General features: G+C 50.9%; 1 protein-coding gene across 1 annotated transcript in view; it reads right to left on the reverse strand.

The window, feature by feature from the left end:
- Positions 1-12,095, reverse strand: part of DNAH2 (dynein axonemal heavy chain 2) — a 109,076-nt gene that overhangs the window by 29,283 nt on the left and 67,698 nt on the right. The window contains exons 39-51 of the mRNA XM_070728811.1: positions 11,494-11,641; positions 9,692-9,831; positions 9,341-9,551; positions 7,882-7,998; positions 5,499-5,640; positions 4,733-4,902; positions 4,524-4,640; positions 3,624-3,788; positions 2,649-2,774; positions 1,644-1,792; positions 1,430-1,496; positions 379-529; positions 119-267 (exon numbers count right to left, since the gene is read on the reverse strand). Coding sequence (XP_070584912.1) covers positions 119-267; positions 379-529; positions 1,430-1,496; positions 1,644-1,792; positions 2,649-2,774; positions 3,624-3,788; positions 4,524-4,640; positions 4,733-4,902; positions 5,499-5,640; positions 7,882-7,998; positions 9,341-9,551; positions 9,692-9,831; positions 11,494-11,641 — 1,852 coding nt within the window. The remainder of the gene's footprint in view (positions 1-118; positions 268-378; positions 530-1,429; positions 1,497-1,643; positions 1,793-2,648; positions 2,775-3,623; positions 3,789-4,523; positions 4,641-4,732; positions 4,903-5,498; positions 5,641-7,881; positions 7,999-9,340; positions 9,552-9,691; positions 9,832-11,493; positions 11,642-12,095) is intronic.

The raw sequence follows: 12,095 nt of genomic DNA on the forward strand, positions 1-12,095 counted from the left end.
TATTATTATTATTATTATTATCATTATCACTGTTGTGAGCTGCCCCGAGTCTACGGAGAGGGGCGGCATACAAATCCAATAAATAATAATAATAATAATCCGCGGGAGAAGCGCCTACCTGCTCCTTGACGGCAAAGTTGACGATGGTGGTCTGGGAGGAGGTCTCGGGCGTGTAGTGAGGGTTGGAGAGCTTGGTGGTGAGGTAGAACCGGAAGTCGGGGTGATAGTCCACCTCCTTGTCCCCCAGCCGGATCAGCAGGCGCCCACCTGGTCAAGGGGGAGCAAGGTGAGGGGCCGATCACGGGACCATGGAAGGGGACTCCCTGCCTCCTCTTCCCGCCCGGACTCCCCGCTTCCGAGGGCGCCGTGTCCGCTCACCCACTTTGGTGACCGACTTGTTCAGGATGGGGGCGAGGGTGGGGTCCAGCTCCTCCTGGACGTTCTGCAGCAGCACGGGGGCCCCCACCTGGATGGCCGTCTCCAGGATGCGCAGGTAGTCGGGCATCTGCAGGTCGATGATCTTCAACCCCTGTTGGGCGGTGGGGGGAAAGGAAAGGGTTTGGGTGGGGGGTCTGGTGGGAGGAGAGGGTCTCCAAGCCAGGGGGTATTTGGGGCCCATTGCTCACTGCTTCCCAATCTCCCACCCCCCAAAGTGAGGAAATGGGAAGCTCTGGGGAGTCACGCAGGACATTCAACTGGCAGGGACGAACACACACCACACCACACACACACACACAAACACACACACGGCACAGCCCATGGGAAGAAGGAAAAGAGCAAGGAAGGAAGGAAGTAAAAAAGTATATAGTTGAATGAGAAGGGAGGGAGGGTAGAAGGAAGGAAGGAAGGAAGGAAGGAAGGAAGGAAGGAAGGAAGGAAGGAAGGAAGGAAAAGGAGGAGACTCTGGGCTGACTCTGTAAACAGCTTGAAGAGGGCCGTAAGAAGAGGTAAGAGGGGAGAAGGGAGGATAGGAATGAATGAAAAGGAAGAAAGGGAGAGAGGGAGGAAGGAAGGAAAGAAAGGAAGGACAGAAGAAAGTATGGATGGATGGAACAAGGGAGATAGGATAAGGAAGGAAGTAGAAAGAGAAAGAAAGAGAGGGAAGGAAGAAAGAAAGAAAAAGAGATGATGGGGGAAAAAAGAAGGAAAGAAAGGAAAGGAAGAAAAGAAGGAAGGAGGGGAAAAGGAAGGGAGGGAGGGAAAAGAGGAAAGGGAGGGTAGAAAGAGATGTGAATGAAAAGGAAGGAAGGAAGGAAGGAGGGGAAAAGGAAGGGAGGGAAAAGAGGAAAGGGAGGGTAGAAAGAGATGTGAATGAGAAGGAAGGAAGGAAGGAAGGAAGGAAGGAACGAGGGGGGGGAGCCGGAGGAATAGAGGGAGGCAGGAGGGGCTGCTCCGCTTGTGGGCTGCAGGGTCCAAGGGGTCTCCTCACTTTCTTGGCCTCCATGTTCTTGATCCACTTGGTGGCCTGGCATTGAGGGTCAATCATCAGAGGCCACCTGCGGGAAGTATTCAAAAGGCGCCCTTAGAACCTGTTCGATTCCTCGGTGAGGAAGGGTCTCCAGAGGTGCTCCTTTGAAGCCCACCCACCCACCCATCCCCAGGCAGGCAGCCCGGTCGTTCCAGGAGGCCCCGGATCTTCTCACCGGTTTCCTCGCGTGACGATAATCCCGTTTTCGGTGGAGAAGTCGTCGGAGGGAAGTCCCTGGATGTTCCAGGTGCGCACCATGGTCGGGTTGGAGAGGAAGCTGTCGCAGGTGAACATGGGCGAACAGGGCACGTGAAGCTGACGGATCTGCGGGAGGAAAGCTGTCAGGAACCCAAGAGGACAAGTCCCGCCCATCTTCCATCTTAGGAAGAGGCCGATATTGCTCTCTCTCTGTGGGCACGATGAGAATCTATCCGCCGAACAAAACTCCGCCCTGGCAATGGGGAAAGGCGCCCGGCCAGTAAAACACTCGGCTCCGTTCAGTTGCCCCAAGACAGGGAATAATATATATGAAGATAAATATATTAACCAATAGCTATGTAGTCAGAAAGACAAAAGCTGTAAAGGAAATACAGTTTAACTTAATTATATATGTATGAAAACTACAGTAAACAAGGCTATTTACTGTAGAAATGTTGTAAAGGTTGTTGTGTGCATTTGTAAATGTGTTGCTTTTTATCACCTATATGTTTGTATTTCAATGTTTTTAATGTTTCTTTTTAATATAATTTTTTTTTAAAAAAAGAATATATCTGCCGAATGAAACTCCGTACTGGCAACGGGGAAAGGCATCCGGCCAGTAAAACACTCAGCTCCCTTCAGTTGCCCCAAGACTCCACCCCAATGGCAGGGATTATGGGGGTCGTCAAAAGAGGAGGAGGAGGATCATGCCTGGAACCTCCCCAAAATCCATCCCACGAGGGGGGTCCTCACCAAAGCAGGAAGGATGGGACAAGGATCTGGGTCTCAAAGCCCTCACCAGATCTTGTTTGAGGAGGAGGAGGAAGAAGAGGAGGTGGAGGAGGAGGAGCAGGACGGGGCAAGGTGGGACTAGCGCCCGGAGGAGCCTTCTCCAGCGAAGGAAAAGGACAACCTTGAGAAAGCCAACTCCGGATCCAGCGGCCGACCCGGAGAAGAGCCAGAAGGTCCCTGTGGGTCTCACCTGCTTCATCCAGATGTGGGAGAGCATTTCATCCCGGTAATTGGACAGGAAGGGCCCCATGTAGGACACAAAGGCCGAGGCAAGGAGGCAGTCGCCCACCAGGTAGCCCAGGTCTTCCTCCAGGCCCTGCGGGAAACCGAGAACCGTTCAGCTATCTCCTGGGGGGTGGGGTGTTTGCGACCTGTGGACTTCAACTCCCAGAATTCCTCAGCCGGCATGGAAGGGAGGGAAGGGAAGTGAAAAAGAGGGAAGAGAGAAAGGAAGAAGGAGGGAAGATGATATAGGAAGGAAAGAGAAAGAGAAGGAGAAAGAAAAGAGATGGGAAGAAGGAGAAGAGAGGGAAAAAGGAAGGGAAGGGAGGGAAAGGGAAAGGGAAAAGAAAGAAAAAGATGGGAAGGAGATGAGAGGGGAAAGGAAAGAAGAAAAGCAAAGGAGAAGAGAAGGAAAAGGGAAGGGAGGGGAAAGAAAGGGGAAAGGGAAAGAAAGAAAAAAGAAAGAGATGCGAAGGAGAATGAGAGGAAAGGAAGAAAAATGAAAGGAAAGGAAGAAAGGAAAGGAAGAAAGGAAAGAGGAAAGGGAAAGAAACAGAAAGAGGAAGAAAAATGGGAAGGAGGAGAGGGAGAAGGAAAGGGAAAAAACGAAAGAAGAAACCAAAGCAAAGAGGAAAGGAAAGGAGGGGAAAAAAGCAAAGAAAAGGATAGAAAAGGGAAAGAGGAAAAAGAAAGAAAGAGAGATGAAGGAGAAGCAGAGAGAGAAAGGAAGGAAAGGAAAGAAGATAGGCAGGAGGGAGGGAGGGAAGGTTGGCTGAGGAATTCTGGAAGTTGAAGTCCAGAAGTCGTAATGTTGTCAAGCTCGTGGACCCCTCCGTCACTGCCCAGAGCCCCGAGGCTTCATCCTGACTGGCCCAGGACTCCACAGGGGGTGCCGGACATCCTTGGCAAGGGGAGGGGGCTTCCAGTGGACTGAGGGCCTCACCTTCACCGTCTCCTCCCAGCGGATCTTCTCCCCGGCCAGGCCAGAGACCAGCTTGTCAGCCCGGTCCAGTTTGATCTCCATCTCCTCGGACTTCTTGCGCAGTTCCTCCTTCTGGGCCAGCTTCTCCTCGTACTCCTTCTTCAGCATCTCCAGCTTCTCTGCCACCTGACGGAAGAAGGCTCAGGGCTACCGACCACCACTGGGGGCCATTGATGGGTCCCTGGAGAAGGGATCTGGGCCCGGATGGAGACAGGGCTCCCTTCTTTTTCCTTCCTTCCTTCCTTCCTTCCTTCCTTCCTTCCTTCCTTCCTTCCTTCCTTCCTATTTCCTCCTTCCCTCTCCTTCTTTCCTTCCTCTCTTCCTTCCTTTCCTTCCTTCCCCCTGTTCTCCTTCTTTCCACTCCCTCCCTCCTTCCCTTCTTCCTTAATATTTCCTCTTTTTAAAAAATTCTCTTTTTTGACCAGGTTCCTTCAGGCCTTCCTGTCCTCCACCATCCTCTGGAGTCCATTTAACCTCACGCCAACTGCTTCAGTCGTAGAATTGTATCACCTTCATATCAGAGGTTGTTGATATTTCTTCCAGCAATCTTAATTCCAACTCTTTCTTCTGCCCATCTCCTTCCTTCCCTCCTTTCCTTTCCTTCCTTCCTCCCCTCCCACCCTCCTTCCCTTCCTTCCTTCCTTCCCTTCCTTCTCTCCAGGACCCACGGACCTCCACGGATTCCCACTCCTCCAGGAGCCAACCCATCCCCCGGGCATCAGTGTTTCTCAACCTTAGCAATTTTAAGAACCATGTGGACTTCAAATCCCAGAATCCAAGCTGGCTGGGGAATTCTGGGAGTCGGAGCCCACACGGCGGAATGCCCCGCCCCGTGTCTTCTTCCGCCTCGACGGAACCAACCTCTCGCAGCCGCTCCTGGGCTTCGGCCTGGGCCGCCTGCTTCTCCGCCAGTTGGGCCAAGGCGGCGTTCATGCGAGCGCGCTTGGGCTCCACCACGCGGTAGATGCGTCCGTACATCTGGGTGGAGCGAGGGGAGACCTTAGCAAGCCCTGGGGGGAGGCCGAGGGAAAGCCACCCTTCCCCGAAGACCCCCACACACACCACCTCACCTCCATGGCTCGCACCCACATGCAAAGAGACTTGGCGGCCACCGAGACCCTCCCGATGATGTCCGGCTGGAAGTCTGGCTGGGAGCAGTAGGCGCTGATCTTCTTGAGGACTTTGTCGGAGATGTTATCCTTGTCGAAGTACACCAGCTGCTTGATGAAGTTGGGCTCTCCTGGAGAAGCCAGGTTTGGGGGGGGGGGTGTCAGCCATCCAATCATCCCACCCTCCACGGGAGGAACCTCTTTTGCGGCCCACCCTCCGTTGTGAGTGAGCCTAGTGACGACGAACCTTTTTCCCACAGGTGCCAAAAGGGCATGGGTGTGCGCTATCGCGCATGTGTGAGTGCCCACATCCATAATCCAATGCCTAGGGAGGGCGAAAACAGCTTCCCCTGCTTCCCAGAGGCCTCCTGGAGGCTGGAAACAGCCTGTTTCCCAACTTCTGATGGGCCCAGTAGGCTCCTGTTTTGCTCTCCCCAAGCCCCAAAGAATTTCCTGGAACTGGAAGAGGGTGAAAACGCCCTCCCCCACCCCCCTAGAGCAGTGGTTCTCAACCTTCCTAATGCTGCGACCCCTTAATACAGATCCTCATGAATTTGGATTAAAAAATGTTATGAATAAAAGTTGTTAAAGCAGAGCATTTGCGCTCTGTGCAATTAAGCGACGGAACATCCCCTAAGAGTCGAGGGTTCGTTCCAAGGAAATGGAGCTGCCCAGGCAGAAGACAATCGTCTTGGGTCCCCAAGGCAGCCTCCTCGGAACCTCTTACCTAGCTGCTTCTTGGCTTCCGTCCAGGTGGGCTCGTTGCCCCGCAGGATCATGACGGCCTGCATCACGGTCTCCACCAGCGTGGGTGGCCGGCCGTAAGACTTGATCTCCGTCAAGTCCTTCTTGTTGAGGGACTCCAGAGCCTGAGGAAGCAAAAACAGAGGTGGGCTGGTCACGTACTGGTCACAACTAGTTTGCCCAGCGCCTGAAAGGCGAGTAACAATTTGCTCGTTCGCGCACATAATCCACACATATGTGAAGGGTCAATAAACACGGCAATTCGCCTCGCGCGCCATCCACGCATTGCATGCCACATCAAATGCACAGCAATATAGTCCAGCCATGGGCCGCAACTACCTGTTTGTCCGAACCGGCAGCAGACCCACCACTGAGTCACAGGGTGAGTCCAGCACATTCCAAAACTCCAAACTTTCTACGGTGGCCTTAGATCTGAGGGGTCCAACTTGATTTCATTCAGGGCTGCCTTATAGTTAGTGTGCGTTTGCGTCAGTGTGTGTGTTTCTGTGTAGCTGAGGTGGGCGTGGCCATAGTGGGCGTACCTGGGATGGGCGTGGCCATGGTGCGTGTCTGACATAGGCTCAACAGGCATTTTTTACCTGTCTCTTATTTATTTATTTATTTATTTATTTATTTATTTATTTTATTTATTTATTAGATTTGTATGCTGCCCCTCTCTGAAGACTCGGGACGGCTAACAACAATATAAAAAGACAATGTAAACAAATCTAATATTAAAAATAATCTAAAAAACCCCAATTTAAAGAACCAATCATACATACAAGCATACCATGTATAAATTCTATAAGCCTAGGGGAAAGGGAAAAAATTTCAATTCCCCCATGCCTGATGACAGAGGTGGGTTTTAAGGAGCTTGCGAAAGGCAAGGAAGGTGGGGGCAACTCTGATATCTGGGGGGAGCTGGTTCCAGAGAGTCGGGGCCGCCACAGAGAAGGCTCTTCCCCTGGGTCCTGCCAGACGACATTGTTGAGTTGACAGGACCCAGAGAAGGCCAACTCTGTGGGACCTAACCAGTCGCTGGGATTCATGCGGCAGAAGGCGGTCCCGGAGATAATCTGGTCCGATGCCATGAAGGGCTTTATAGGTCATAACCAACACTTTGAATTGTGACCGGAAACCGATCGGCAACCAGTGAAGACTGCGGAGTGTTGGAGTAACATGGGGATATTCTTCCTTTTCACAGTTCTTTACGACAACCGTTTATTTTCCTTTCTCCTCTACCAACCAGATACGACACGCAAACATTTATTACTCATTCTTCATAGTCCACTACCCTTTTTATCTCTAAATTTATGCCCCGTTGTTTCACAGTAAATTGCTTTCCCAGAGAGAAAAGCTATTTATGCCATTGCATTTTTTATCATTCAACTAAAAATGAAAATACAATAGCACAAAATAACACGGTAATACGAGATCTAACTGTGGAGCTAAATTTCCAGGACTGAAAATAGAGGAACGGCTGTCAATTATAGATTGTTGATTAAACGGACCCACAGTATGTACAAATCTGGCATTAAGCTGTAATATTGACAAAGGATTTCCCTTGTTTTCTATCCATGTCAGGCACTTCCTCGAGGCCACGTAATGGTTATCCAGTCCAATCCAGTCATCCTGGAAGCCCCGCAAGGCCTGTTTTTTGCCGGCACCATCCTGCTGGAGGCTGGAGAGGCCAAAAACAGGCCGTGCAGGGTGTTTTAGCCTCCCCAGCCTCCAGCAGCACTCCACTGGCCAAAAACGGGCCAAGTGGAGGCCCGTTTTTGGCCAGCAGAGGCACTGTAGGCTGCTCCTCCGGTATCAGGGACCGCCTTCGGCTGCACGAATCCCAGCGACCAGTTAGGTCCCACAGAGTGAGTCTTCTCCGGGTCCCGTCAACTAAACAATGTCGCTTGGCGGGACCCAGGGGAAGAGCCTTCTCTGTGGCGGCCCCGGCCCTCTGGAACCAACTCCCCCCAGAGATTAGAATTGCCCCCCCCTCCTTGCCTTTTGTAAGCTCCCTAAAACCCACCTCTGCTGCCACGCATGGGGGAATTGAGATACTCTTTCCCCCTAGGCCTTCACAATTTTATGCATTGTATGTTTGTATGTATGACTGGTTTTTATAAATAAGGGTTTTTCAGTTGTTTTAGTATTGGATTGTTACATGCTGTTTTTATTGCTGTTGTTAGCTGCCCCGAGTCTACGGAGAGGGGCGGCATACAAATCCAATCAATCAATCAATCAATCAATAAATAAAAAAATTTCCATGCCAGCCCCGCGGGCTAGATTTAAGCAACCCTGCAGGCCAGATCTGGCCCACCGGCCTTGAGTTGGAGACCTGTGGCCTAGAGGGAGGGGTCCTCACCCACCTTCATGGCTTCCTCCAAAGCGGGCAAAGCTTCTTCCAGATCTTTCTGGGCGTTGTCAGCCAAAGCTTTGCACTTGATCTCCTCGGCGGCAATCTTCTCGCTGTTTGCCGACACCGTCTACGGGAGAACGAAGGGGAGAGAGGGTAATGACGAGGCCCATCATAAATGAGTGGGCTCCTGAGGGTTCGGCAGGCTTCCGGCGATCCTCTAGTCAAGGATCGCCGGGTTCAGCGAAACCCCCAAGTGACACCCCTGACTGCCCATGCCCACCTTGGCCCACCCCACCCAGGGGTCTCTACGCAGTCCGTTCATCATTCCAGGTAAGCGCAAGGGCAGCGCAGAGGGTCTGGGAGAGCAAAAAATGGGCCTACCGGAGATTATTGCAACACACCCTACGTGGGGCTGCCCTTGAAGAGTGTTCGGACATTGCAGATAGTCCAGAATGCAGCCAGGTGAGCTGTCATGGATGCACCTAGGTTACACCCACATAACACCAATGCTCCATGCGCTGCACTGGCTGCCAATTGGTCTCTCGACACAATTCAAGGTGTTGGTTATTACCTATGAAGCCTATGGGACCGCCTCCTGCCACATACCTCCCAGAGACCAATAAGAGCTCACAGGGTTGGCCTTCTCTGGGTCCTGTCAACTAAGCAGTGCAGGTGGTGGGCCCATGGGGGAGGGCCTTCTCTGTGGCTGCCCTGGCCCTTTGGAACCAACTGCCCTCCGACGTCCGTACTGCTCCCACCCAGCTGGCCTTCTATAATACCTTGAAGACCTGGTTCTGCCAGCAGGCCTGGGGGCCATGAGAGTTCACATCTAGTTGCGGCTGAACTACGATTGTTTGGTATGCATGGGTGTATAACTTTATGGCAAGGGTCCCCAAACTTGGCCACTTTAAGAGTTGTGGACTTTGCTGGCTGGAGAATTCTGGGAGTTGAAGTCCACAACTCTTAAAGTGGCCAAGTTTGGGGACTTCTGCTGTACGGTGTAGTTTAGGGTTTTTATTTATACTAGTTTTATTGTGGTTTTCACGTTTGTATTGCTTTATATTTGACTTATCGCTGTATCTCTGTTATTATTTTACAGGTCGTAAGACGCCCTTTGCCCCATGGGATTGGGCGGCATATAAATCAAATAAATTAAATTAAAATTAAAATTAAAATTAATTAAAATTAATTAAAATTAATTAAAATTAAATTAAAATCAAATTAAAATTAAATTAAATTCTGGAAGTCCAGAAATGAACTTGTTTACGGCCTCCGGAACCTCCGCGAGAAGCCGTTTTTGACCTCCCGGAGGCTCGAAGAAAGCCTCTGGAGCCTCCGGGGGATGAAAAATGCTCCCCTGCCATGGCCACGCCCACCATGGCCACGCCCACCCAGCAGAACCCGTTGCTAAAGGATTGGGAGCCCACTCCTGACGTCACGGGTTCGGATGGGAAACAGGCGGAGCTCACCTTCTGCTGTTCGTCGGCTTCCCGTTTCTGCTGGACGATGATCACCAGGTATTCCTCGCACTGTTTCTGGAATTCGGCCACCTTCCTCCGGGCTTCCTCCAGCTCCAGCGTCATCACCTCGACTTTCTCGCGGGTCTCGTCTATTTTGAAGAGGCCATTGCGGAGTTTGTTGGCCTGGTCAGAAAGCTCCTTCCGTTTCTCGGCCAGCAGTCTGCAAAAAAAAAGGAGGTTGGTGAGAAGAAGGCCTTGTGCCTTTTGATTCTCCTGTCCCCAAGCGGCCGTCCTTCTCCCTGGGAAGAGGGAGCTTCCCACCCTTCGCCTTCCGAGAGTCCCAAATCCCGCCCCGCTTACTTCTTGTAGCCAGACACCAGCTCCAGGTAGTTGGTGGGCGTCACGTAGTTATGACGGCGGAGTTCCAGCAGCATCTTGTGAGAGTATCTGGCCACTGACCAGTGCATGGTGACGAAGATTTTAGCCACTCGCTTTTGCATCTAGGTTGAAAGCGAGAGGACAGAATAGTAAGAGTTGGAAGGGATCTTGGAGGTCATCTAGTCCAAGCCCTTGCATCAAGCAGGGGACCATAGGCCCGTGATGGCGAAGTTTTCTTGGTCTGCGTGCCAAGAGGGGGTATGTGGGTGTGCTTTCATGCTCGCACATGCCCATACCCCTTCAGTCCCTCCCCCACATGCGCACCCTGGGCTGCCCCCGTGCATATGCACAACCTCCATCCCCGTGCATGCGTACAGGCCTCATTGATGCCTGGGATGTGAAAAAACGGGCAAAAAACTTCCGGTTTGCCTGTTGTGCTGTTTTTCGCACTTCAGGGCGCACTCCCCGAACCGTCCAGAGTGTAAAAAACAGCACAACAGGCAAACCTGAAATGCGTTTTCCAAACTTCCGGTTTGTCCTTTGGGTGGTCTTTTGCCTCTCTGAGGCTTCAAGGAAGCTTCCCTGACATGGTCAACTATCAGGAAGGTTCTTCTTAATTCTAGGTTGCTTCCTTCCTAGTTAGGTTTCCACCCGTTGCTTCTTGTTCTACCCTCTGGTGCTTTGGAGAATAGGTTGACTCCTTCTTCTTTGTGGCAACCCCTGAGATATTGGAAGGCTGTTATCCTGTCTCCCCTGGTCCTTCTCTTCATTAAAGTAGACATAAACCCAGTTCCTGCAACCGTTCTTCCTATGTTTTAGCCTCTAGTTCCCCAATCATCTCTGTCGCTCTTCTCTGCACTTTTTCTAGAGTCCCAATGTCTTTTCATATCGTGGTGACCAAAACCGGATGCGATACTTCAAGCATGGTCTTACCAAGGCATTACAGAGTGATATTAACACTTCATGTGATATTTATGCACATTGTGGTTCACTTACTCTCTTCTCATCCCTTCCTCGGCAAACTCTCCACTTTAGGGCGTAGGAGGAAAAATTAAAACAGGCACAGCTGACTGGGGAATTCTCAGGTCTTACCAAGGTCTTATAAAGTGGTATTAACACTTCGCATGATATGTACTTGTGGTTCACTTACTCTCTTGTAATCCCTTCCTTGGCAAATCTCTACACTGGGCGAAAGTGAACCACCACCACCACCGCCACCCTGCATGACTGGCTGGGAAATTCTGGAGTCTTACTTAAGCCTTATAAAATAGTACTAACGCTTCATAGGATCTCGATTCTATCCCGCCGTTACTGCAGCCTAGGACTGCATTGGCTTCTTTGGCAGCTGCCGCACAGGGCCGGCTCATATTTAAACGATCATCCACTCGGACATCCAGATCTCGAAGCCCCGACAGATATCTGTGGCGGCCCCGGCCCTCTGGAATCAACTCCCCCCGGAGATTAGAACGGCCCCCACCCTCCTTGTCTGTCACAAGTTACTCAAGACCCAACTATATCGCCAGGCATGGGGGAACAAGGATATCTCCCCCAGGCTTTCTTATGTTTTATGTTTGGTATGTATGTATTGTATGGTTTTTAATTGTTGGGGTTTTTATATAATTTTTATTATTAGATTTGTTCCATTGTTATACTGTTTTTATCGTTGTTGTGAGCCGCCCTGAGCCTTCGGAGAGGGGCAGCATACAAATCTAATAAATTGAACTGAATTGAATTTGCAGGATCAACAACCCCCCGCTTCTCTCGGACGGGCGGTGGGCTCTCACCGTGTCGAGGCTCCCCCTTTCCACCGTGCCCAAATCCACGCCTTCCAGGTATTTCTCCGCCACCTCCAGCAAGGCTTCCTTTGGCCACTCCGAGAACCAGTCGATGGTGGTGCAGTTCACCAAAGCCGGATACTGGCGTATGCGGTTCCTGGGACAGGACAAGAGAATAAGCAGAGTCGGAAGGAGCATTAAGAGGTCTTCTAGTCCAACCCCCTGCTCAGGCAGGAGAACCTACAACATTTCAGACAAATGTACTATCCAGGCTCTGCCTAAAAACCTCCAGTGTTGGAGCATTCAGAACTTCCGGTGGCAAGCAGTTCCACTGGTTTAATTATTCTCACTGGCATGAAATTTCCCCTTAGTTTTAGGCTGTATCTCTCTCCGTTAAGTTTTCTATTTGTTTATTTATTTATTGGATTTGTATGCTGCCCCTTTCCGTAGACTCGGGGCGGCTAACAACAATGATAAAAACAACATGTAACAATCCAATCCAATACTAAAATAACTAAAAAAAAACCTTATTATAAAAACCAAACATACAGACAGAAATACCATGCGTAAATTGTAAAGGCCTAGGGGGGAAAGAATATCTCAGTTTATCT

Source organism: Erythrolamprus reginae, chromosome Z, assembly GCF_031021105.1.
Source record: "Erythrolamprus reginae isolate rEryReg1 chromosome Z, rEryReg1.hap1, whole genome shotgun sequence".
In the NCBI taxonomy this organism is placed as follows: Eukaryota; Metazoa; Chordata; class Lepidosauria; order Squamata; family Dipsadidae; genus Erythrolamprus; species Erythrolamprus reginae.